This window comes from Paramacrobiotus metropolitanus, unplaced genomic scaffold (genome assembly GCF_019649055.1).
Source record: "Paramacrobiotus metropolitanus isolate TYO unplaced genomic scaffold, Prichtersi_v1.0 Parri_scaffold0000013, whole genome shotgun sequence".
NCBI lineage: Eukaryota > Metazoa > Tardigrada > Eutardigrada > Parachela > Macrobiotidae > Paramacrobiotus > Paramacrobiotus metropolitanus.
Window position 1 is genome coordinate 564508 of NW_026570233.1, and position 24946 is coordinate 589453.

A 24946-nucleotide genomic window follows, 5' to 3' on the forward strand; every position below is an offset into this window, starting at 1 on the left:
ACAGCACGGTTCGATACACCATAAAACCGCTACCGCCTCAGAAGACGTCCTATCGCCTTCCACTAGGCGAAATAACTCTTCATGTATCCGATTTTGATGTCTATTTTGACGATCAGCATGCAAAAAGCTACGAGAAAAAAGTTTACCAAAAACCCACGTACAGCCTAATCCACTCAAACTGCTCCGAGCAAACACACTGGGTGTCGTTTTCCAGCCGCCGCGCTCGGGGCATCCAGCCTTTTATTAAATTTGGTTACGGCGAGCCGCTAACGCAAAACACCCTTTTCACTTCGTCTCCAAAATTAACGGTTCTCGCGATGACACACTCCATGCGATTACGTTGAGCGTGGAAGACGAAATCTCCATTGTCGGTATCCCGAGGTATTATCGACGCCCAGTAGTCGCCGACGCGAAACCATTTATTGATCCGCATTCACGCCGCGGTTTCGTGGAGCTTATGCAAGAAATTCAGGCCGGTCCAGTGCTTGGTGAGCTTGTGGAGGATGTCACTGCGTTTACGCTTACCCAGGATCAACTGGACGCTATCAACTATTCCTTAGAAACAGCGGGTTGTACGCTGGCCAACATCATCAGTAACAAGACAATGGCAATGCGTGATAACGTAGAGAAATTCTATCATTACATTCGCTTTCTGGGTTCCAATCAGACTGGTGGGAGAATGACTTTGGAGGTATGGCCAAAGGTCATCACAGTTCCGTTCATAACCACGCCTACATGACGGAGGTGATCAAAGTCCTCCAAGGCCCGATTAAACTGGAATGGTACAACCCGATTGTCAACGCCTGCTACGATCAGCCGGTAATGTTTAGGTCGGAAGAACTGCATGCTGGCAACATTAGCTGGAAAATTCCAGATTTGTACCAGACGCGAAAGCTATACAATGTCAACCCGGAAAAGGCAGCCATTACGGTCCAAGCGTACCGGTATGATGACGAACAGTCGTGGGAAGGTTATTTTGCATTTGTCAAGCCGAATTCTACTAGTCCTTATCTTGGTCGATTCTTCCCCACGACTGACTTAATGATGGAAGAAATCACCACACCCCAAGGAAAAATCATCCAAGAATTTAGAAATAAGCGATGTGAATCTGAGGGATCCGCTTGATATTATTTCTTCCGTCGGATGCTGCGAAAAGTCATCGAACAAAATCGCCAGGCTCTGATTTCTTACTACATATTTGCAATCGTGAACGACGATAAAATTTTTCGCTGCTAAGTTCTCGAGCTTTAAGATTTAAGTGTATCGAAAAATTTGAAACCTATTGCGTAAGTGGCAGTGTTCAAGCAAGCACCCAAATGCTTTGAGTATATTAGCACTTTAATCAGCTCACTGTAGTAGAATTATTTAACGTCCCTCCAAAGTTGTGCAACAGAGCTAACACGTGAACAAACACAATTGTAGTAGAATTGTTTTGAACACAATACTGCCAATTTCTAAGCAAATTTTAAAGATGAACCAGTGCTCCAGCAAACGGTTCAACGTGAAGATCAGCGAATGCCTTGTTGAACAGCTCCGGTGTCGGTTCCCTGACAATATACCAGTGTCTCGCCGGACTGGGATAAGCCACCGAGTAAGAAAATTGCGAGACCAAAGTTCTGCAAGTCGAAATTAAATAGATTGCTTATTTTATGCCCAACCAAAGTTGTTATTGTTACCCGTTCTCATTCGCTAGCATGTCATCCCGACCAATCAGTTGAACATTCAACGGAATTCCTTCATTCGTCACAGCATTACTCTCATTCCATGACGACGATATGCGGTTCAGTATGACGTCGGTTCCCTATTACGGTAGTCAACAAAACTGCTTTGTAAAAACTATACGCTTAAAGTAGAGGATTTCAAATAATACCAAGTTCTGCTTCGGATCAACGTCCGTTCCCGTGCGTAGCAGGTTCAGCATTCGCAGTTTGGAATACTGACAATTTCGGCAAACAGACATATTGAGGTTCGAGAGAGCGGTGTCTAGCGCATCCGCCGTAAGGTCACTGTAGAGTGTCTTGGCGAGGGTGGAGAAAATTTCCGGTAGAACTTCGGAATCACCATTTGGCAGTGCGGTCGACACCAAAACTTCGGTTACGTCTCTTCTGTACAACTTCACAATTTCATCAAATCCTTTAAAATTATAAACATGACAATGCTTACGTTGAATTATCGAACGCTTGTAATCCGTACTCCATTCCAACGACAGTAAAATTGGAATTTGGTTGTACGCTACTTAAACTGTTGATAATTGTCGGCCATTGCTCTTCTTGTAGTTGACCTTTAAGGTACAACGGAATGATCGGATTTGGGACGAGCGTTTCGCTCGATCGGTTTTTCATAGTATCTTTTATGGCATCGGCGTAAAACAACCGCGGGTCCAGCGTGCGATTATTGGGAAGAACAATGAAAAAGCCTTCTTGTGTGACAATCGACCTGTAAAACAGTCCACAATATTTTCTTTGGTTATCGTAAACCAGATCGTTTAGTACCCATTCGAATTTATGAACGGCTCCAAATTCCACAATATTGGTTTCAGAGGGGATTGATCTGCAAAGCACGCCTTAAATTTTACTGGTTGCGAAGGTTACACATGGGCTTACCAGTTGCATTCGAAATGTAATCGGCTAATTCGGTATTGACCTTTGGAATCTCTTGGAAGCTAATGGAACCGTTCAAGTAATCCACAAACGATAAATCCTTGCTGATCGGGGCAGTACCGTCGTAAAGGTCACTGTTTAACCCTTTCTCGTGTAACTGCTTCGACAACTCGGATTGGTCCGGTCTGCTTTCTGGGTGGTTCCACGGTTTGTCGTTTGATGTGACAAAGTATGGGATTGTTGTAAAGCGCATTCTAAAATCGAAATCGTACGGCTTTATATTTACATACATACAGTAAATACAGATACATATTTAAAACAAAACGGTTACTTGCGCTTCGAATAACTGTCCCGCTGCATAATTATTATTACATTTAACGTACCTGGCTCCTTCCGGTTGTATCGTCGTGACCGGTATGCCACCAAAAGCCTTAACCACGCTTTCTCCACATGCTGATACCGGTTTATGGGATTCCCAAGCATTGCGCAGTGCGTCGACATATGAGGACACATTTGCGGATAAATCAAAAATTTCCTTGATATGCAGCAGCTCACCACGGTAGACATTGCAGGAGCACATGGAGATATTCCGTTCCGCCAGACGTGATCCAATAATTTGAGTCGTGGGAACGCGAATGACAATAGACGACGACGTAAACTTATTCCGAGCGGTTATCGGTACCGGTTTCATGCCGACCACGTAGGCAATATCCACAACCGGTTCCCTAAGCAAAACAATCACATAAGCCACAAAATTTAAACATGTAAAGGAAACTTGGCCGGAAATTCGACTAACCCTTTTTCCGAAAATGTTCCGTAATCGTTTATGGAAATAATTTTGATTGTCAAACCGCTTTGCTCGGGTGTTTTTCCACCTGCTCATAAAACCCAAGAATAACGTTTGCAACCGCCATTGCACATCTTTCGGCTAATAAATAAGCGATTTTTTAAAAATTGGCACAAGTAAAATTGCTGAGCCCGCCTAAAAATTTTTTTTATTATTTCTCGAAAATGGTTAAAAATAACGTTTTCGTAATCTATGTTTTGTTTACTAATTTTGGGTTGGGCTTGCTGCGGTAATTCAAAAAATGGAAATTTATATTATGCTTAATTTGTAATCGACTGCCAACTTTTATAAAACCTATAGTTACATTTCTTACTAGGAGTCCATGCGTAAAGCAGCGCATTTTCAACGTCTGCGATCGTTCCTATTCGTCCGTGAATGGCCACCTTGTGCACACCAAAAGACGACTGCACCGGCTTCAGGCTCTTGATTGTCTGTAGCAGCTCAAAGATTTCTGGATCTGCTCGCAGGTTCACAGCAAACATCGGCCGTTTCCCAAGGAAATTCGCCGGCGTTGTATTGGATGATGTATCATTAGGGCAGCGGGGTGTCGTTGTTGTCAAAGATGGCGGCGTACTTAACGCCGAAGTTGTGGCATTTGGCGCTGCAGTTGTAGCGTTATTTACAGGTTCATTAACTGTGTTGGTGTTGTTACTGGCGGCTGTTGTTATCGCACTGGAAACGTTCAAAGCGAGGGTAGTGTTCTCCATAACAGCGCTACCTCTTGATGTTTCTGTACTATTTGGTGCTTGCGTTGTACTCTCTGTAGCGTTCTGCCGGGGCGTAAGATTTTTCGCCCATGCCGGTGTGGTGAAGTGCAGTTTTCTTGCGGTTGTTTGATTCAAAACTGGCGACATGGTTGTCGATGTCGTAGCATCTGTGTGGTTGGATACCGGCAAAATTTCAGTGAGCCGTCGCTTTCGGGTACAGCGGCAATCTCCGGGATGGATGCATTGGCGATGTTGTTGTGGAAGTCCAGCATGGCTTGCGGGACGTTTAACCGGCAGTTGCCGACACCGTTAATGCGGTACTGAACATCCCGTACGTTGGGAGGGCTGCTACGACGCGCGTCCTTGATGTACGTCACAGTGAGATTTTCCGCCGTGTCACCTAAAAAACCCGCTATGTATCAAAACACTGACTCAAGACCCTGTTCCGTAAAATGTGAAGGTATGTGTTAAAATATAAAAAAGTTAGGTACAAACGCCAAACAAAAAAAACTTAAGAAATTAAATAAAAATACGAAATACAAACGGAAAATTGATATCAAATAATTAGAAATAATTAATATCTAAAAAGTTAAAAATACCAAAAAAAATTATAAAAAAATGAAATAATCAATAAAAATTATGTGCTGGAATAGGACGGATAAATATGTGTTTATATATTACTTGTAGATTTGCCAGACCAGATTAATGTTACACGTACAACAGAACTTTTTGTTGAATTAACGCGTTTCTTCAATCGTTAATATGTGCGACTTGCGAGGACACTCGGCTTAGTCGCTTACCGAATACCTTCCGCCACTGCGGCAACACGGCACCATTAAGTACTTCCTGTTGCGCAGTGCGCGTCCGAGATGACATCACCAGCATATCCTCGATGGCAAACGGTGAACTTGCACAAGAAACCGTTGTACTTTCATTGGAAGAAGACTCTAATGAACCGGTCGTATTGGACAACGTAACATTTTCTTCGTTGATTGGAGTAGTTGTTACGGCCGGCGTTACGGTGGTATTTGTATCCAGCGAAATAGCAGTACTGGATTCATCGACAGTCGCATTTGGAGCGATAGTTGTGACGGACTCGTTAAGTGTACCGTTTGGACTCGTTGTGGTTACATTCACGGTGATATTTGCCGGCGACGTTGTGGTTTCTTCTACACTTTCGGTTGTGACTTCCGGCATCGACGTTCCTGATTCCGGCGTGGTTTCATCGACACTTATGTTAGCAGTGGGAGGGCGAAGCGATTCCGTTACGCTTAAAGGCGTGGTGGCACTCGGTGGCGGCACCGTAATTCCGGCTGCCTTTCCGGCCGGTAACAGTTGCAGATTCCCCGAAGAATCGGGTACGGCCAGAACGTTGGGTAAATTCGCTTTAGCGACTTCCTGGTGGAACTGGTCGCGTACCTGGTCAACCGGAACCGGCGTGTCGGATGTGCCCTGGGCGGAATAACTGATCTGTCTGGCTTTAGTGCCGTTCTTGCTGGGTACCGGCGTTTCGCTGTCGATACTTAACTCCACATTAGAAACATTAGGACCTATAATAAAAGGTCAGATGTCTGTGTTCTAGAACCAGCGCAACATTTCAAAATAATTTAGGTTTTAAAAAAAGAAGTTTTTAAGATAGATCAGCACAGACATTGGCAGTGACCTCAATAATATAGCTGTTGCTATACCATAGCGCTGCAGTTACGTACCAAGTGCATTCTGCCACAGAGGTTTCAGCTGTTTATTGAGCACTTCGTCCCGCTGCTTCGTATTCTCCACACTAACAATGGTAATATCCCCAATATTAAAGGCCACAATTTGCATGCCTTGTTCGTCCGGCGGACCGAACGTCACCGTGGATCCCAGCGCATCATGCGAACTCACCGTCACCGGCTCAATATCACTCCGATAATCCCCGGTGTAATCACTGACCAGTGGGTTCGGATTGGATTCAAACGCAATCGGTGAATTATTATCCATCGGCGACGGTCGTCTCGGTGTGGTCACTTTTTGTGCACCCCTTCCGGTAGTCGATGGAGCAGCTGTAGTTGATGCCGACGGAAGCCCTGCCTCAAGGGTGGTTGGTACAAGCGGAGCCTCAGAGGTGGACATTATTTGATTCATTTCGCCGCCGACCGGAACGATATCGCTCCCGAAATCCCCGGTGTAGTTACTAATCAGCGGGTTATCATTAGTCCGGAAACCGCCGGCCATGGCGCTAGCTCCGGATCCCAGCGGACCGGTGAACCCGGACGACGCCGCGAACCCCCCGACCCGAATGCGCTTTCGCTTGGTGGTTAAGAAGCTGCCGGCAGGCGTCGTCGTTGGGACAGAAAGGTCACCAACCGCCGAGGGACCAGTCGTCGCATTATGATCACCAAAACTGAACAGGACGGTGCCGTTGGGTACCGCGTTGGTGTCATTGGAGAAGGATGCCGCACCCGGCCACGCCGATTTCAGTTGGTGGAGTACGTCGTTACCCGGCCAATCTGCCGGTACCGAGAAGTTGATATTTGTCCCTGTATTTTGCGGCGCAACAGTAACTTGCGCCACGCTCGCTGGTAGTGTCGTGTGACGTGCCCGGCGGGACCAACGCGTTGTCACTTGTTCGCCTGAAACAGTGGTTAGTGATGTTGACGCTTCCGACGAGCCAACCGCCAGTGGTCCGGATGTTACTTGCTGTAAAGATGTCGCTGGTGTCGTACTTTCCGATAACGCATTTGTCACTAGTGTCGCCTGGTCAACGGATGGTGATGTAACATTGGGATTGCGGAAACTAAACTCAACATATCCATTCGGTAAGGATTCATTGGAGAACAGCGCTAGTCCCGGCCACGTGGTCTTCATCTGGTTGAGCATATCGTTGCCCGCCCAATCCGCCGGTACCGTGAAATTAATGAACGGGTTGGGCGCCTCCGTTGCGCCGCCATTCGCCGCTGTTGTTCTTCGTCGCCGGCGCCTTGAAACAGAAGCCGCCCCCGTCGTAGCGGTTGTCGTTGCGTACGAGTCTGGTTGACTTTTAATGGCGTTGCCGGTCGTATTGATAGCGGCGCTTTGTAGTGGGAAGATATTAGCGTTTTCGCTGGTGTTCCCGGCTAACGGCGATGTCGGTGTCGTGGTGCCGGTTACCGATAAGAGAATGGTGTTGTTGTCGTTATCCGGTACCGCCCAAACGTACGGGAGTTTTTGCCGTACGACCTCCTCGCGGAATTGCCGTCTAATATTTTCCAAATCAAGCGGTTCGTAGGAACTGATGTTAGCCAAATACGTAACAAACCGCACGGCTTTGCCGTCTGGCGTAACCGATGTAATCCACGGCTTATCGCTGATTATCGACAGCTTTATGTCTTGCGATTTTGATCCTAGACAAAAAAACTGCATTTACTGAGTACATAAATTTTCTTATGATGAAATAATTTTTACCTCAGCGACATACATACCGGCAAGATTCTTCCACAGCGGTGTTACGACATCCGATAATAATCCATCACGCTCTTGTGGTGATGATGCAATCATTACCAGGCTGTCATTGGTTGATTGATGATTGATTGCCGGGTGATTTAGAACCTCTTTAGCCACAAATTACAGCATGATTAGTTATTTATTTAAAGAGCACGCGCACGTTTAATGCAGTTTTTCCAGTTTACCTGCTGCAGAAGCAGCCACGGCATCTCTAGTGGAAGCTATATCACATCTGATGAAAACGAGCTGCAGGGAATCAAAAATAAAATTTAAGGATTAGTCTGATTATGATAAATTATGAATATTTCAGTCTGCATTCATGAAAACAGTTATATTTAGAATTATTGTCGTTTGTCATATAGCGTACAGATACTTATCAGCTATCACAAGGGAGCATTTACTCTGTATAGTAGTTATATAAATAGTTCCACAAAAGTAGTCAAATTTACGCTGTGTTTGCAAGAAGCCGTTTAATAAAATTGCGACGGTTAGGTTGTCCGCATATATTTCAACCCAAAATTTTATAGTGTATGAATTTCAACAGTTTTCTCATGGGCATACACTTCCACGTACCTGTGAAATTATTATCATAAAAATCCAGAAATATCTTATCACAACCATATTGGCCATAGTATGGCAGGGACGCCGTTATTTAAGCGCTATTGAATTATCCAGTAAAATATTGTGATAATTATATGCGGCATGTGAATACGGCTAAAAACATTCTTTGTAGCGAAATAACTCGAACAGCTGCGCGCCGCACAGAAAGTCAGACAGCGGCTGAAGAATTGTTCCGTCAGACAATATGATTCGCTTTCGAAGAAAAACCCAACAAGCGGATCCAATTATCATTTTACTCATTAGTCATTTAAAAAAAACCAGTTGTGTACCGTAAATTATCTATACTAGGGTGAACATAAATACAACCGACCAAGAATCAGGCGCATTACGCGGCCATTCTTTTGGAGGATGTTTACGGTTATTGTTGTGCATTATTGGGCAGTGATGCGGAGCGGGTCGATTCCCAAACGTCTGTTTGAGAGCGCACGGACACGCATCATTGCGGCCATTTACCAGTAACAGTCGCAGCAACACACACGCTCGTGCAAAATTAATTAAACCATACCGGCAACAATCAACGAACGGTAAGAAAATTATAAAATATTCATAGAAAAGTGTACAAATGTGTGTATCGGCTGAAATTTGCGCCAACAACATGCCGGCAAGGTTAGTCAGTCAGAAGGGTCAAATCCCATACGTCCTTGGGATGCAGTACAACTTTGTTCCCGCGGTAAACATTCTGGATTTCCAGGTCCTTGGCTCGCTTACGCAGCTTATCATCATCTACAAAGATAATCCTTACAACTGCTTTGTATGGATTATTTTTAATGATTTGTGAGAGTTAATCACTGTTATGTAAAAAGTAATTTATGAAATTATTACGCCCTTACTGGTGAACAAGATAACCGTGACATTCTGGTTCAACTGGAAGTACTTGTTCAAATGGTCGATGATATAATTGTCTGCCGTGGCATCAAGTCCATTCGCTCGCCAACCGCACGTGATGTCCACTCCTAATAACAGCACACTCGAGTATAATTATCAGTTACAAATTGCGCAATTTAATGTCTGTGCACTATATACGAAATGCATCCCCTGTTCCATTAAAGATGAAACAAACTTTTTTTAAGAATAACTGGATACAGACCCTAAAAATAAATTTTTTCATCAAACTTAATTAATAAAGTTTAAACTTAATTGACTAACCTTCTACTGGGGTGGACTGGATTCGTGGCGGGCCAGCATGTACAATCGTTCCTCCTGTAGAAAGATACTGGTAACGACAGGCAGTGGCAGTACAATCCTGCTGCTTCCCGCCGCAGACAATCCGAATGCGCTGGTTATTGCTCAGCGTAAAGCCGTTCTCACGCATCACACCACGGGTGAGAATTTTCGTGCACTGGTCCAGTTTCAGTGTCCGGGGGACGGCTTCATTCTCAATATCCCACAGGACACAGACTTTGTCGTAGTTGGGATCGGTTGGTGGTCCGGATGCCATCTTGACTTCAACAAAATCCTGCGTAACTCGATGTAAACTTGTACACGCAACTTTATAATTAGCGTATTAAAATTAACTGGATTTAAAAGCACTTTAATTCCGCTACAAACAAGTAGAGTAGGCTTATATACTCGTGAAATTTGATATACATTTGCCTAACAGAGTTATGGTCATCAGCCTGGGCAATCTCAGTTTATCTGTTTATTTCATTGTAGATAAATGTGGCATGCATTAATTGTCATGATGAGCGCAATTTTAATTTCTTTGTGTAAAAATATTTTCAGTATTGAGTCACTGGCCAATGCATTTAATTAAATGGCAAGGTGTGATGATATAAATACGAGTATCATAATCTGCCTATCCATCCCACAGTGCTGAGGCTTAATGCGAGCAACATTGTTATCGGTTATTCGGTTCATTGACAGACTTCCGAGTACTGTTTTGAAAATGTCTTCACTGGCACGTGCACTGCACTCCGCAGCGAATTTACTATACTTGTGGCCGATTATCAGCGTACGAGTATGCAATGCATAACTGCAAAGCTGATAAGGGATGGGAGTTTATGTCTTTGTTAGTAACGAATTAAAACCAGTTGTTTTTACAATAATTGCTCATATTTCGATGGCTGCCATAATATTTCATGATTATTTATCACTGTGCTGACCCATGACTATTCTATGAATTTGACTATTAATTTTTAAAATTCGGTACAACTATGTTGTCGTTTGCTGTCACATAATTATGTTCTCTATCGCTCTATCTACATAGTACAGTAGTTGACATCCCAAAGAAATGTTTTCATTATCGCTGTTTATGCATGCGCTTGTCAGAGAAACCGGCGTTTTCGCATATCTAATTGGTATTAATGAATGCATGACTAATCGATGCAAGCGCAATGTTTATGCAAGTATAATGCCAGTCTGCAGACATGCAACGTTGGCAGAAGATCAAATACACTGCACACATGTGCGCTACCATCAAAACGGTTCTTTTTACACCCGTGATAAATTAACAATGAAAACGGCTGTTTAAAGATGCGTACCACCATCACTTGGGTACAATCGTATAATATATACACACTCTCGCTTTCCAGCCACCGCAATAAAATCCTCACTGCATTCCGGTTTTTACACGATGGCACGTACCAATGCCGCATATACAGTGTACCGCACCTTCACCACTTGACAGCACGTTAGCAATCGCCGCGGGAAAGAATGCCTAGTGTTGCATAGCACCATCAGAAAACCGTAGCGTGCGGAAATGCTGCTTTTCCGTTGAATCTTCACTTGTTTCAAAAATGCCCGTGGAGATTGGTGATCTGGCGGGAACGGCGCATGTGCGCTGCTTCTGGGATCTGGAGGATGCCACACCGGTGGCGTTGACGCGGTTTGATCTGCCGCGGTGTGTCAGTATTATCAAGGACATCTTTAGTGGCTACGGGATTACGCTGAACCCGAAAAATCGGATACGCTTGTTCTGCGGCGGACAGAGATGTGATGCTGTCAGCTGTTTCTACGATACGCTGTGCGGACTGAACAAATCCAGCGCCGGATATCCGTTTCCGACGGAGTTCAACTGTAAGTGATATTTTGATTGATGGAGCATAACGTGTCGGTGTATGGCGAGAATTATGCAGCGTCGCTGGTGCGATTGCAGGTGTGGATATTGTGTGTGAAAAATTCAGCGGAAATGCTGGTGGTTCGTCACAGCAGAAGTCGCATTATCAGCTGCTGCACAATCTCAAAGAAGTCTTGAGTAATGAACGGATCGGCACAATTATCCTTATTTCCAGTAAGTAAAGCAAAATATTTGCACCTATTTACTTAATAATTATTATATTCTTTCGCTGTGTCATATTGCATTACTAGTCAATTTGCTGCTGAATAAAATGCTGTTGTAGTCTAATTGCTTAGTAATCTGTTTTCTTCACTAACTGCTAAATAAATCTACAATTAATCAAAAGTATGACAGGATAAAACACTTCGCGCACAATTAGAGCTAACAATAAGTCGGCTATAACGGCTAAAAACGAGTAAAGGAATGTAAAAAACTATGAAAATATGCATATCACCACCGCGATACTGCAAGTCTGTATTGCAATAGTTTTTGTGGTGGTAAGCGGCGCATACTGCATATATATTATGCATAAAAAGTTTAAGTTGCACATACACTGGTGCATTTAAAAATGATTTCTGGTTTTACATTTGCTTTTAGAAACGCACTAAAGATTATCATAGCAGCATCATGCAAAAACTGAATATTTAAGTATTGTACACGTACTTAAAACATTTTTGTCATGCAACTGAAACTAAAACTTTTATATTTTTTATAAATTCTTATATTTTTACGAGTCTTTAATATTTTGCTCAGATTTCCTTTTACGTTCTGCCTAAAAAACCAGAGAAAGCGTAGTCTAGCGGCTTTCGATCTGCTACCATGTAACGGCTTAGGGATGAAAACTGCCTTTACGTGGTAGCAGAGCGTAAGCCTATGGACACAGCTAGTTCTTGTTTTCAGAAACAGCTTATAATTACGGAAGCTACGAAAAAACCAAAGCGATTTTTTAGAAACATTGGTTAGAATATACATTTTAGCAATATAATTTTTGGTAAAAGTAAGTTGTTTACAATAATTATAATTAACCAGCTAAAATTGTTATTAAAACACTTACAGCTTCTGTTTGAAGTAGCAGATGGCAGTTATATTTTGACCAAGGCATAAAGCCACAAGGCATCAAGTTTCTCAATACTTATAGAAGACGAGAAGCTCCGCCATAAAGCAGAAAAGCGGAAACAGCATCCCAAAGCCCAGACAATCCTGGTTTATGAACTGCAGTATATCACCAACTCTTCCACTACCCCGTCTACCATTGTGCCGTTTTTCGTACCCGTTCCATCTGTGAAAACACCCTTCCCCTGGGCGACCGTTATTCTCAACGTCATTTTATTTAGCCTAGCTTTTTTGTTTGTAAAGATGGGCTGGAATGACGACGAAGGATTTACTTAAAAGATTTATTTACTAATACTATGTTCCGCATGCCAAAATTAGACTGTCCTAAACAACTTTAATTGTTTGTATAATATATGAAATGAGTCCTTGAACCCGGTAATACAAATGAACACGGTTTAAATTTGGAATACACGTTTGAACACGCGACTGGACATTTCGGTCAGTTTTCCCATCGTGTCGATTAAATTGCTCATGAGTAAAAATGAACCGTAGTCTGGAACCGAAGAGGGAATTTCCTTAGGAAGAGCCGGCATCGTAATGTTCACGGGAATTACCGGCGCTGCCAGATTGATGAAGGTTAACGGAATCGTCGGTTCGGTAACGTTGTCCCACAAAGAAATATTCGATACGATCGAGAACGCTGTTATGTTTTGCACAGACACTATCGAAAGGTCGTCCGGCCTGGTATAATTCGGGCAAACGTAGTTGCATGGCTCGGTGACGTTAACATAGACAACGCTAACATTCACCGGCATCTCGATAACTGTTTCGTCCACCGCAGCCGCTTCGGCATCCTCTTCACTAATAAACCATAATCCTTCAACGGGGAAAGCCGCCACCACTTTGCGGAACCGGCGTTTAGCCTCCGAAACGCTTATTCCCGTGCTGACTTGTCCAGACACTCGAATAACAATATTTCGCAATACCGGCGTGCTGAACGACATCCCGCTGAAATTTGGCTGAGTAGTTGTTGTCGGTATCGTGGTGTTGTTATCGAACGCCGGGATAATGAAGTCCGGGATCTTCCACAGATTGCGCACCGCCGAGATGTTGAGATGGAGGCGGAATTCGTTCTTCAACGCCAGCTCATCGAAATCCGTGTTGGCGGTGGCGGTGATTCGGTAGGTGATGCTGCGAATGGGAACGCCTTCACTGGTGGCGTAGGCTTCCGATGGGCGGTCGCTTATAATGTCGACCTGCAGATGGCTAATGTTCGCCGCTACAAAAATTAAAAATCTGCTGTTATGCAATGGAGTTATACAAGAAATGTTGTAGCTGTGTACCGGCTGCGACTTTTTCCCACACTTGCTTGATATCCTCCATTATCTTGTCGCGTTGCGCTCGACCGGTGGCGGTGATTTCAATGGAGTCCGTAATCACTACGGGTCGACTGTTGGTTAACGAACCGTTCCGCATCAAAGGTTTTGGTAGACCGTCCAGAAACAGATACGGCGAGCCGTCATCCGTGAACTTTTGCGTAAAAAAGGGAGAATCTATTAGTAGATCGATCTTGACCTTTTCCACTTCCGGGCCTGATTAAAGGAAGCTTTCAGTTACAGAAGCTGTCACTTGATACAGAAGGTAATATTGAGTACTTACGTAGGGAAAGTTCATACGCTTGCCGAATGCGCTCAAGAACCACATCTCGGGCATTATTAGAGCTATTCGGGAGCACGATGACCATTGTATCGAAAAGATGCACTAAACCATAGACAAAATTATTAATTGTAACCTTTGATAAGTAGACATTAACGCTGGCATGTGCCGAACAGATTATGAGCTCTTTCGCATAGCCGGTTAACAGAAAAAGCGTTATTAGTACAAGTACCTTGTCCATTTTGTGCCAGGACCAGAAGGCAGGGGATGCCTGCACTTAAGAGGAGCACCTAAAACCATTACCAAGAGCAACACATTACTGGAGCAAAATATTGCATTTTAATCAAACTGTTGTAAAGCGTAAACTGACTTACGAGGATGCTAATTGCTCGAGACATCATAAAAATCCTGGGAAAAACAACCAAGATTGGACCTAATGGTGTGATGGATACCAAAAAACTGGTTCAAGGAGTTATACAAATGCAATACTGAGATGTTTAAAACTGCCATGAGATCCGACCATCAACTTTACATGCAGTAATTAAAAGCTTTCAGTTTGTCTATCCGCTGTCGTATCTCTTCGATCCAATTCGGAAAGGCCATCCATCCGTGCAAATATCTTTGTTGTGTGTTATGCAGTACAGCAATTACGGTGTAACGATCGTTCTTGTTTTGGATTTACAATTATTATCTGATTATAAAAAGCCTCCTAGCGTGTGAAAAAGTCTGGTGTTGATGTTTACAGCGGCGACTCAATAGAGAGAGCTACACCATGCCGATCGCTTCGATCGTGTGCGGTGGTCATAAAAAAACTTACTAAATTCAAACCGGCATATTAACAAACGCATAAGTATCTTTACGTTTAATTGCTGATCGTTATAACCAGAACCGTAAGGAATGAATTCAAGGGTTAGCCCAATCCATCCGACTCGCGCAAAATTCACCTTTTAACAGGAGACGGAAGACCGTTGCTTATACCGGTTAGCACGTACATAAAAAGTAAATGTTCGCTACATATGCTTACAGATTCGGACAGTGTCACAAAAGTTGCATTATCTATAGCCTATATATAGACGATAGTAGTTTCGATACCCGATAGAAGCACGTAAGCTTTAGCAGTTATCCAAATAGAGAAGAACAAACAAGATGAAAAGTCTATGAAAATTTAGACTTATGACAAAACGGTTGGCCTGGCTACTTTCCGTGCAACAAAAAAAATTCGAGAACTGAAAATACCGTCTCGCTGGGCCATGCGCAAGCATTAAACGACATTATCCAAGCGAATTTCAATATCCATTTTATAGTGGGCGATGTCGCCTTTGCCTTGCGCAGTCGCATGCAAGATATTATTCCCATCGATGTTGTACGTTACATCAAACTTGCACTCTCCCCTCTTCCGTGGGGGCAAACCAGGAATGACAAATCCTCCAATTCGGAACTTGTCCAAAGTGAATCCGCGTTTACTCTGATACACACTGAAATCCACCTCTGTCTGATAATCGTAAGATGTGTGGAAAACGTCGGTAACACTGGAAGGGAATGCTGTCCCCCGAGGAATCAGATCGCAGATGCGTGTACTGCCTGGCCGCGATCGATCCACCACCTTCAGTCCATAATGGTACGCTGTGACCTCCTGTACGTTGGTTGGCTGACGGTTGTTTATGCGGTAGGACTGCATGGCGGCGCCACGCGCGATCGTCTCATCCGGATCGGCATCCGCGCACACCACTCCTTCCCGGCCGAAAAACGTCTGCAGGGTCTCTTTCACCGCCGGCATCCGACTGCTGCCGCCCACCAAGATGACCTTGTCGATATCTCCAGGCGCCAATTTAGCGGCTTCCAGGGCGTTCTTCACTGGAACCAAGATGCTCGGGAGCAGACCGCTGAACATGCCGTTGAAGGTCGCTTTCGTCAGCTCTAAATCGTAGTCAAGGCCTTCACGCAGCTTGTGCACGATTTCCCGATATGTGCCACTGTAGGGACTGGACAGCGCGATCTTGGCCTGTTCGGCGGCCAGTTTCAGTTTTGCCAAGGCTTTGCTATCATGGGCCAAATCGATGCCATGGCGGCGACGGATGTCGTCCAGGAAATGCTGGACAATCTCGGCATCGAAATTCTCCCCGCCCAAATACATGTCGCCGTCCGTGCTGAGGACGCGGTACTCGTTGCGGCCCTCCACCTTCATGATGCTGATGTCCAATGTTCCGCCGCCGAAGTCGAAGACTAGGATGGTGCACTGCTCATCCACGACGCCGCCGTAGGCGATGGCGGCGGCGGTCGGTTCGTTCAACAGGCTAACGTCTTTGAAGCCTGCCAGGCGGGCGGCGGTCAGCGTGGCGGCGCGCTGAGTCTCCATGAAATTAGCCGGAGTAGTCACTACCGCGGAGGTCACCTTGCTGCCCAGGAATCCTTCAGCCATCTCCTTCAAATACCCAAGCAGCGAGGAGCTGACCTCCTCCGGACGGATAACCTTCTGCCAGATGACGTTGCCGCTCTCGCTGCACTGTTCGACCTGCAAACAGCCGCGTTTACAATGCATTGCAGGGAAAACGTGAACAGTTAACCATAAGCAACTTTTGCACGAGCGCAAGGCAATGAAATGAGCTTTATAAACTACAGACAAAGAACTTTACTCGTACGCTGTACGGTTAGCACTTGATACTGATACTGACAGAAGAACTCTCTTCTGAAATATTATTTTCGTATTGAAAATTTCGTTTTATGAAACGCACTGTTTTAATAAGACTTTATTCGTAGCTGTTTTGCCGCTTTCGGTTATATAAGCGTAAGATCGATATAAACCGGGCAGGTGTAAACGAAATGTAAATTAAACAGTCTTACGATAAGAATGCCTAGTATACATCTTGAAGTTCTTAACATCTATAAACGTAATTAACAAACCTATACCCGTATAAATTCAAGTATTTAAATCAGAGATAACCAGCAATCACCCGTATGGCCGGGGATCCTCTATCGTTGATGATTGCAAAGGGCATCAGACTGCGTTCCACTGTCACAGCGGGATCGTCGAATCTGCGTCCAATGATCCGCTTAGCGTTGCGGATAGTATTGCGACTGTTGTCCGGGCTAAGGCGTTTGGCCTGTCGGCCCACATCCATCCCGTCCCGCTCCAGGCGCACCCACGACGGTGTGGTGGCGTCGCCGATTTTGTTCTTAATCACCTGCGGACTCCGGCCATGCTTGTAGACAAACAGGCAGCAGTGCGTCGTGCCCAGATCGATGCCTACTCCGTCAGCCATGTCTGGATTTAAGTAAAACCGAGGCAAACAAAAATCCCTTGTATGCAGTACGCACAGAGCTGAAGATGGAAACCCCGAACAACACTCTTAAATTTTAAGGCATCAATCGACGATAGAAAAAGCGCGCCACGTTGGAAAAGTACACAGTTTTATACTGATTAAAATTGGAAACGCGTGAACTGGTGAACAACAATTAATTAAGATCCCGCGACCGGCTATAACGAAGAAAGCCCTATACAGCAGCTACAGCAGAATGAGAAATTGTGGCTCGTGCAGCGCGACCAGTCGGAGCTGTCCAGTAAGCGGCTAACAGAAACGCAACAGAGCGTGTCGGCTGTCTTTGAGATCAAAGCGCCCGATTCGCGGGGCCGTCTATCTACCTGGCACATAGATAGAGTACTCGTACTTACAGCACCGTAGGTACGTGGCCAGTGCCTGAATAGTGCTCTCTCATAGGCTGCCTGGGCTTGTAAGGATAGCTCACAGCTGACATGCATATTGCTTTGCTTTGTACGAGTCGATGCAGACACACAACGATCTGCTTAGATTCCCGGAGAGTGCATTGCAGACTTGCAGTCATATTCCAGGTTTTTCCATAACGATGTTAAGATTTACTGCATTAGTAATGACGTTGTGATTGGTGTTGGTACAAATCGGGAATTATTACTAACTGGAATTTGTTAGTATTATTTACAAATAGGCTGTCATATCGGCCATCGAAGCCGGCGACCGAACTGAGAATAAGCAATAGTCATGTGCAGGCGGGCCTGAGAGATTCCCTGTACAACACTTGCGCCGCTAATATTTCAGAAGAGATTGTACATAGGCATTTACAGAGGCGTAAGACTTTTACGCTTGTATTACGATTTCTTCTGCTGGTTCAGCTATTATCCGCATACCAAAATGTAGAGAATCTATTTCTCTACAATTAGGTCCATAACTTGTTTAGGAAAATTTGAAATGAGCGATACAAGGAAAGTTTTACCGAAAATGTCTAAATCCCATTTGGGAGATCAGTCTGTGAACACCCTCGTTTGGCAGTGCCGTGCAGTAGCATAGCACAAGACTATTTCCTTTAATGATTTCTGAAACACTCTCATAAGGTTTTACTTGACAAATTCTACACTGAAATGTGGAGAAATAAATTCTCTACATTTCACTGCCTACCTGACAGTTACAATCTTTCCGACAAACGTTGTAATCAATGAAATAACAATTCAAGCCATAGAGAACCCAGTGCTATCTCTCTTCTGAAACATTCTGCGCACATGTGCAGTAGTATGCCCGCATGCACGTGCCTATGGCTCATTCGAAGCTCCAAAAGACAAAATCAGTAGGTGTAGAATAGCGCCAATGTCGACCTAGTGTGCGTACTAAAGGGTGAAGGCCTTCATGCCGCCCTTCAACATTAATAATAGTTTTTAGGTAGCTCTGTACAGTGTATCGTTTACAACTTTGAATGCATGTTTGATAGCCGAACTCACCCTGTTATCATCCTTACGATTATTTTGAATTCTTTCTCAGGAAAAATGAGCGGATTACGGTTGGGAGTGGACATCGGATTCAAGAAGATCTCGATTGCACTGTACGAGAATGGTGTACCGCGTGTGCTGCACAGTTTTCCCTCCGTGGCGGCCTGCAGCAAGGATCACAGAGAATGGCATTTCGGTATGGACGCGCGCAGCTTCCAAGCGGACACCAATTACCGTTATATGGGTAGTGTTAAACTTATACTGTTGGAGCACGGCTACAGAGAGAAGAATTCGCTTGTATCGTTGCTGTTGGAAGGACTCTTTACTCACATTAAGATGATTGGGGAAACTGAACGGAAGCAGTGCCTTCAAGGCGTCGTTGTGGTTTTATCGCACTGTCTCGACACGTTCCATGTCGTCCGTCAAGAGGTGATCGAAGCCTGGCAGAAGAATGGCGTACCGGATGTCTTCTGCATCTCTGATGTATCGGCCATTCTGCTGGCTTACACCGTGCAGACACTGGACCGGCAATCCCTCAGCACGAGCAAGACTGGACCGGTTAGTCTCTTAGTCTGCAATGCAGATGCCGAGCACTGCCGGGTGGACGTCTTCGAAGTGATCAATAACGATCTCGTCGTCAAATTCCTGAGTAATCATTGTGTTCTGTGGAACTGTTTCGGTGAACTGCGGCGGCGTGGTGTAGTCGCTGTCCATCAGCAGTTGAAGGGCGTTGGGATGCCCGAGTTGGATCAACGTTCGTGGGCGCAGCTGGAGCAAGAATGCTTGGAACAAATGTCTCTGTTTAACGATCCCCGGACTGACAAAGTGGCCATACGCGCCCCCGTTCATACGTATTTGGTTACTTACACGCGGGAGACGTACCATGCGGCGGTGGAACCAATCATCCAGTTCATCCGAACGCATGTCGTGACGGAGTTAACGAGGATCGGCATAATTGACGCAAATACCGGTAACATTAGCGGAAAAGTGGAACTGCTGTTGGTGGGCGAGAATTCCCGCTTGGGACTGTTGCGGAGCGCGCTGGAGAGTGTCACGAAGAGCCAGGTGATTGCCGGAGTGGCGAGTTATGTGGACGATGCAGAGGCCTTTGGTGCGGCGATCGCCAGCAGTCTGTGGGGGAACAACGCAGATATCAATAGAGAAGTTCAGCTCTACCGACTGCAAGAAGGAATCGCGCTCAGTATGAGAGTCATACTAAAGACATTGCCGGTACGGGACGCTAACCTTATGGTACAACCGGCACGGGATGTCTTCATTAGCAACCGCCGTGATTTTGTCCTGTCCGGACGATTGTACATGGGTGACGGGAAAGAGGTCTTTGGCATTCTTGATTGTCGCCTGGTATTGTCTATGCAGAAGATAGGAAACTGCGAAGTGCACTGTTTAAAACTGGAAAACAACTTCAATGGTCAACCGGTAACGTACATGCGGATGTTGTTGGGGAAGGATGTCTGGATGCTGTGGCGTACACTGCAGCGTAAAAGAACTGATCAGACGGTCGTCGAATGTCAATATCTAGGGATGCAAGTTTCGTTCACGTATCGAGATAGCTCTGGCTGTAGTAATCTTGGATTTTTTGCGGATGACGCCAGCACTTATAAGCCGTTTTTAGAGGAGTACAAAGCCCGGAAACGAGAAATGTTGAACATGTTTCCCTCTGCATCTGACGGTATGTTCACAGGATTTCAATCCTGAAGGACTATTGGTTTATGTTGTAATGTGGTTGCAAAATATTAGTTCATCTTTTTGGCGTACACAGTACACGAGTCACTACTAAGTACTAATCGTAAGCAGTGTATTGTTTGTTCAGGGGACAAATCTCTTCCTGCGTTAGAGTGGCCATCCGCGTCCTCCTTCGTTGCTCTTGTGTCAGACCAGCTTCCTACCAAGCATTCCCATGAAATTCACAAAAATCAGCAGCATCCAAGCATTGTAACCGTTAATTGTTCCTCCACGCGGGATCTCGTTGTCGTGGTCCAGCAGTGCCAAGAAGTAACCGGAAAGCTGCGAGTAATTGGAAACACTTTCGCAATCGAACGGCCGCATAAGATTCGCCCGGAATCTACTGAGAGGGATACAATTGTTATTGAACTGACGCCGCAAGACTGTGTTCGTGTTAGCTTTCCAAACGAAGCCACCCGCTGGAGTTTTCTTAAAAAGTGTTAATTTTTATAGTGGTAAGCATACTGCGACTGTATAGATTGTTGAAAAGCCGCATATTAAAGCAGTTATTGATTCTGGATAAATAGAGTATGAAGGTTTATAATTGTGTTCTTCTTTCTTTCGGGATTTTGACATAGAACATAGAACACCGACACTAATTTTGGCACATTCAAACAGGTTACGAAACTTACAGGTACAGTACTAGTACATATTATGAATGTCTGTTATTGTTTGATTATTTGAACGATGTACTGGTTGTTAGTGTTACTTGTTGTATGAGAAGTTATACAGTACTTGTATTAAAACGATAATCCGCATGCCTCACTGAAGTCAAGAACAAAGAATTCAGTAAGCAAAATCCAAAATTTTGTTTTAAGTTGCTGACATTATCACCTAGTTTTATTTATTTTTTTATTTATACTTTTAATCATAGCTTTCAGCGCTAAGCAAGTGTTGTGCGACTAAGATCGTAATTAATAAATCTTGCAGCTTCTAAAGGTTTTGATCGCTCGTCTTGTTAATCAGCCCTGTTTAAATCTTGCTTGAAATCAGCAAATTAAATTTTTTAACCGGTATCCTTACTTCTTGAGACATTTCTCGAAAGGTCGCTTAAAACCGGACAAAATCAGTACTTTTTTACAGAGACCGTCACTTCTGGTGATGAGGAGAAATGACATTTACCAAAATCTGTAATTCATCGGTTTTGGTGCTTACTGGATTCTAAACAAAAAAAGGTACTGTACGATCTGTACCTGCATACCGTCCATAGGTACTTTATCTATAGTAGTAGTAGTAATTCGTAGTACAGATACGGACTGTACCTACAGCCTGAGGCTACAGGTACGGCAGACCGACTGAAAGGCACTTTTGCCGTCAAGTGGATCATTGTCAAGTCAATTTATACACTTATTAGTTATTACTAATACGCTGTATTCCCATTATTAATACTAGTACGCTTTATTCAACCTGATGCTTGATATGATGTGCAATGCGTAGTGCGACACAAGTACGAAAGTATTGTAAAAAGGCGTGCACACCATACGTAGAAAATTTAATCAAGAAAATATGAGAACTTGCAGTGAAGCTTTAAAAATCGAAGCCATGAATGTTCATTTCAGCGAAGCAAAAAGTAATATATGCTAAAAACGTACCGGCCAACTTGGCCATTCGCAAAACGCAATTACTAAACGACATTATCCAGGCGGATGTCGATATTCTTCTTGTAGTGGGCGATGTCGTCTTTCCCTTGCGCCGTCGCGTGCAAGATGTTGTTCCGATCGATGCTGTATGTCACATCAAACAAACACCCTCCAGCTTTCCGCCGAGGCAGATCCGGAATGACAAACTGGCCAATGCGAAATTTGTCCAGATTAAATCCGCGTTTACTTTGATACACATCGAAATCCACGCTAGCCTGATTATCGTAGGCTGTGACAAAAACTCTCGAAACACTGGCAGGATATGCTCTCCCCCGGGGAAGCAACTCGCGGATTCGCGTACTGCCGGCTTCCAGTTCGTCCACCACTTTCAGTCCATAGTGATAGGCGGTAACCTCCTGAACGTTGGTAGCCTGCTGATTATTGATGCGGTAGGACTGCATGGCGGCGCCGCGAGCAATCGTCTCATCCGGATCGGCATCCGCGCACACCACTCCTTCCCGGCCGAAAAACGTCTGCAGGGTCTCTTTCACCGCCGGCATCCGACTGCTGCCGCCCACCAAGATGACCTTGTCGATATCTCCAGGCGCCAATTTAGCGGCTTCCAGGGCGTTCTTCACTGGAACCAAGATGCTCGGCAGCAGACGGCCGAACATCCCGCTTAAGGTCGCTTTCGTCAGCTCTAAATTGTAGTCAAGGCCCTCACGCAGCTTGTGCAAGGTTTCCCGGTATGTGCCACTGTACGGACTGGCGAGGGCGATCTTGGCCTGTTCGGCGGCCAGTTTCAGTTTTGCCAAGGCTTTGCTATCATGGGCCAAATCGATGCCATGGCGGCGACGGATGTCGTCCAGGAAATGCTGGACAATCTCGGCATCGAAATTCTCCCCGCCCAAATACATGTCGCCGTCGGTGCTGAGGACGCGGTACTCGTTGCGGCCCTCCACCTTCATGATGCTGATATCCAGTGTTCCGCCGCCGAAGTCGAAGACTAGGATGGTGCACTGCTCATCCACAACGCCGCCGTAGGCGATGGCGGCAGCTGTCGGTTCGTTCAACAGGCTGACGTCTTTGAAGCCGGCCAGGCGGGCGGCGCTCAGCGTGGCAGCACGTTGCGTCTCCATGAAATTGGCCGGAGTAGTCACTACCACGGAGGTCACCTTGCTGCCCAGGAATCCCTCGGCCATCTCCTTCAAATACCCCAGCATCGTGGCGCTCACCTCTTCCGGACGGATAACCTTTTCCCAAATAACGTTGCCGCTCTCACTACACTGTTCCACCTGCAAATTGTCCCATGTGCCAGTCATGTTCTTTCTTTTCACATTAGTACATCGTTGTAAGGTACTAACTGCAATATCTGGACAAAACTACTCGAAGTAAGTACGCTAAAGCACTGCGCTCTCAAACGATCGAACGACTTCAAACAATATGTAAAACCAAAACATCAAAATAATCTTAGCACACAACCATATTATTTACAAACCGCAGTAGTTTGTTTAGTTCTGCATTCAAAATAAATCAAATAATGTAGTAAATATTGCAGCAATGTCACATGTACAACAAGACGATGTACTCCACAACAGTGTTATAGTACTCCACAACAGTGTTATATACATAATAATTAATTTTAAATTGCGGAGGACCCTCACTCGTATCGCAGGGGTTCCGTTGTCGTTGATAATTGCAAAGGGCATCAGACTGCGTTCAGTCTTCACCGCAGCGTCGTAGAAGCTGCGTCCAATGATGCGCTTTGCATTGCGAATGGTGTTGCGGCTGTAGTCGGGACTCTGTCGCTTGGCGTATTTGCCCACCTCCATCCCATCCCGCTCCAAACGCACCCAGGACGGAGTGGTAGTCTCGCCGATGTTGTTTTTGATGACTTGCGGGCTACGGCCGTGCTTATACACGAACAGACAACAATGCGTCGTGCCAAGATCAATTCCTACCCCGTCAGCCATTTTATCGAATTAATCTGAAAAACCAGTTTGACGAGGAAAACCGCGAAGTCGAAACGACAAAACGTCGAAGAGAGTAAGTACTCTAAACTTGAGATCAACGTATAAAGTGTCACTTACACAGACCGATACACAACGTATGGACTATGAAGTATGTGGTATGTATCACTCAAACAAAATGTAAAATAGGCTATTACGTGTATAAGTAACGAACTGTAGAATACAAATTTTCCTATATGCAGATCAGTTTTCACGACAGAGGGATTGACATGATAAAGCCCAGACTGATAAAAAAATGATGCCCACGCTGAAGTCACTCCGTGCAAACTGGAACTCCGCAGAAATCGGCTAACAGAGGCACAACAAAGCGTGCGGGTGTCTTTGAACATCAATGTCGGCGATTCGCGGTGCAGTCTGAAAGTTCTGTGTGATCGTTGCGGCGGGTGGAGTTGTTTGGCAATGGCCAATGGCACGTTTTGGACTTTGGTCGTACTTGGATGATACAGGATCATACAGCGCCTGTGTACCTACATACAGCCACAGGCCGGAACTGGCAGTCTACGCACGGCCATTCAGCTCACAGTGATTCATATGGCGTACCAAATACCTCACCCCCAGTAAATCTTAAAACTTAAAACAGAACACTAAAACGTAAAACACTAAAACGTAAAACGTATGTAAAACACTAAAACACTAAAACGTAAGACACAAAAACGTAAAACACTAAAACGTAAAACGTAGAACACTAAAACGTAAAACCGTAAAACGTAAAACACAATACCGTAAAACTCAGAACTCAGAATCGTAAACCTCAGAACTCAGAATCATAGAACTTAAAACTGTAAACCAGAAACATGAAATCGTGGTTTTCGTGGACTTTAACAATTTTCACTTTTCAGAGTTCCAATTCCACAAGCCAA

The 24946-nt window shown here is 44.8% G+C and overlaps 7 protein-coding genes across 9 annotated transcripts; 2 read left to right on the plus strand and 5 right to left on the minus strand.

Annotated features, from left to right (window-relative positions):
• Nucleotides 1-1339: 1339 nt before the first annotated feature.
• Nucleotides 1340-4154, minus strand: LOC129584251 (uncharacterized). Of its 2 annotated transcripts, none has more exons than XM_055476369.1 (9): nt 3761-4154; nt 3397-3475; nt 2984-3325; nt 2604-2854; nt 2493-2550; nt 2164-2436; nt 1871-2105; nt 1677-1801; nt 1340-1616 (listed from the first exon to the last, which is right to left on the minus strand). In XM_055476369.1, the coding sequence occupies exons 1-9, from the start codon at nt 4152-4154 to the stop codon at nt 1466-1468; spliced, it is 1908 nt and encodes a 635-aa protein (XP_055332344.1). In that variant the 3' UTR covers nt 1340-1465. The 2 variants fall into 2 exon arrangements, with proteins under 2 accessions (XP_055332344.1, XP_055332343.1); XM_055476368.1 differs by having other exon boundaries at nt 3397-3478.
• Nucleotides 4155-4285: 131 nt separating this feature from the next.
• LOC129584250 (mucin-5AC-like) lies at nt 4286-9856 on the minus strand. The gene is made up of 8 exons (XM_055476367.1): nt 9384-9856; nt 9068-9190; nt 8190-8960; nt 7802-7862; nt 7595-7723; nt 5864-7516; nt 4955-5704; nt 4286-4554 (listed from the first exon to the last, which is right to left on the minus strand). Exons 3-8 carry the CDS (start codon nt 8244-8246, stop codon nt 4286-4288), a joined length of 2919 nt encoding a protein of 972 aa, XP_055332342.1. The 5' UTR covers nt 8247-8960; nt 9068-9190; nt 9384-9856.
• Nucleotides 9857-10691: 835 nt separating this feature from the next.
• LOC129584346 (uncharacterized) lies at nt 10692-12873 on the plus strand. The gene is made up of 3 exons (XM_055476496.1): nt 10692-11252; nt 11332-11466; nt 12431-12873. The coding sequence occupies exons 1-3, from the start codon at nt 10973-10975 to the stop codon at nt 12679-12681; spliced, it is 666 nt and encodes a 221-aa protein (XP_055332471.1). The 5' UTR covers nt 10692-10972; the 3' UTR covers nt 12682-12873.
• LOC129584345 (uncharacterized) lies at nt 12458-14514 on the minus strand. Its single transcript, XM_055476495.1, has 5 exons — nt 14376-14514; nt 14234-14291; nt 14005-14106; nt 13689-13937; nt 12458-13624 (listed from the first exon to the last, which is right to left on the minus strand). The coding sequence occupies exons 1-5, from the start codon at nt 14400-14402 to the stop codon at nt 12801-12803; spliced, it is 1260 nt and encodes a 419-aa protein (XP_055332470.1). The 5' UTR covers nt 14403-14514; the 3' UTR covers nt 12458-12800.
• A 391-nt stretch (nt 14515-14905) lies between these two features.
• Nucleotides 14906-17488, minus strand: LOC129584327 (uncharacterized). Its single transcript, XM_055476476.1, has 2 exons — nt 16953-17488; nt 14906-16513 (listed from the first exon to the last, which is right to left on the minus strand). The coding sequence occupies exons 1-2, from the start codon at nt 17259-17261 to the stop codon at nt 15263-15265; spliced, it is 1560 nt and encodes a 519-aa protein (XP_055332451.1). The 5' UTR covers nt 17262-17488; the 3' UTR covers nt 14906-15262.
• Nucleotides 17489-18790: 1302 nt separating this feature from the next.
• LOC129584195 (uncharacterized) lies at nt 18791-20964 on the plus strand. Its single transcript, XM_055476314.1, has 2 exons — nt 18791-20423; nt 20565-20964. Exons 1-2 carry the CDS (start codon nt 18791-18793, stop codon nt 20918-20920), a joined length of 1989 nt encoding a protein of 662 aa, XP_055332289.1. The 3' UTR covers nt 20921-20964.
• An 891-nt stretch (nt 20965-21855) lies between these two features.
• LOC129584326 (uncharacterized) lies at nt 21856-24364 on the minus strand. Of its 2 annotated transcripts, XM_055476473.1 has the most exons (3): nt 24147-24364; nt 23721-24043; nt 21856-23351 (listed from the first exon to the last, which is right to left on the minus strand). In XM_055476473.1, exons 2-3 carry the CDS (start codon nt 24027-24029, stop codon nt 22101-22103), a joined length of 1560 nt encoding a protein of 519 aa, XP_055332448.1. In that variant the 5' UTR covers nt 24030-24043; nt 24147-24364; the 3' UTR covers nt 21856-22100. The 2 variants fall into 2 exon arrangements, with proteins under 2 accessions (XP_055332448.1, XP_055332449.1); XM_055476474.1 differs by having other exon boundaries at nt 23721-24364.
• Between the last annotated feature and the right edge of the window lie 582 nt (nt 24365-24946).

Bases quoted from the DNA above. Each gene is read 5' to 3' on its own strand.
- LOC129584327 (XM_055476476.1), bottom strand. From the start codon at position 17,261: ATGGCTGACGGAGTAGGCATCGATCTGGGCACGACGCACTGCTGCCTG. The intron at 16,514-16,952 runs GTGATTGCTGGT...GGCTGTTTGCAG, and splicing joins GAGGATCCCCGGCCATACGG to GTCGAACAGTGCAGCGAGAG.
- LOC129584346 (XM_055476496.1), top strand. From the start codon at position 10,973: ATGCCCGTGGAGATTGGTGATCTGGCGGGAACGGCGCATGTGCGCTGC. The intron at 11,253-11,331 runs GTAAGTGATATT...GTGCGATTGCAG, and splicing joins GTTTCCGACGGAGTTCAACT to GTGTGGATATTGTGTGTGAA. The intron at 11,467-12,430 runs GTAAGTAAAGCA...CAATACTTATAG, and splicing joins CACAATTATCCTTATTTCCA to AAGACGAGAAGCTCCGCCAT.
- LOC129584250 (XM_055476367.1), bottom strand. From the start codon at position 8,246: ATGGCCAATATGGTTGTGATAAGATATTTCTGGATTTTTATGATAATA. The intron at 7,517-7,594 runs GTATGTATGTCG...TTTTTTGTCTAG, and splicing joins GCTGTGGAAGAATCTTGCCG to GATCAAAATCGCAAGACATA. The intron at 4,555-4,954 runs GTAAGCGACTAA...CGGGTTTTTTAG, and splicing joins GCAGTGGCGGAAGGTATTCG to GTGACACGGCGGAAAATCTC.
- LOC129584345 (XM_055476495.1), bottom strand. From the start codon at position 14,402: ATGATGTCTCGAGCAATTAGCATCCTC. The intron at 14,292-14,375 runs GTAAGTCAGTTT...TAATGGTTTTAG, and splicing joins CTCGAGCAATTAGCATCCTC to GTGCTCCTCTTAAGTGCAGG. The intron at 13,625-13,688 runs GTACACAGCTAC...TAATTTTTGTAG, and splicing joins GTGGGAAAAAGTCGCAGCCG to CGGCGAACATTAGCCATCTG.
- LOC129584195 (XM_055476314.1), top strand. From the start codon at position 18,791: ATGAGCGGATTACGGTTGGGAGTGGACATCGGATTCAAGAAGATCTCG. The intron at 20,424-20,564 runs GTATGTTCACAG...TTGTTTGTTCAG, and splicing joins GTTTCCCTCTGCATCTGACG to GGGACAAATCTCTTCCTGCG.
- LOC129584326 (XM_055476473.1), bottom strand. From the start codon at position 24,029: ATGGCTGACGGGGTAGGAATTGATCTTGGCACGACGCATTGTTGTCTG. The intron at 23,352-23,720 runs GTGAGGGTCCTC...GACAATTTGCAG, and splicing joins ACGGAACCCCTGCGATACGA to GTGGAACAGTGTAGTGAGAG.
- LOC129584251 (XM_055476368.1), bottom strand. From the start codon at position 4,154: ATGGAGAACACTACCCTCGCTTTGAACGTTTCCAGTGCGATAACAACA. The intron at 2,437-2,492 runs GTACTAAACGAT...ACTGTTTTACAG, and splicing joins CCGTTCATAAATTCGAATGG to GTCGATTGTCACACAAGAAG. The intron at 1,617-1,676 runs GTAACAATAACA...TTCGACTTGCAG, and splicing joins ATGCTAGCGAATGAGAACGG to AACTTTGGTCTCGCAATTTT.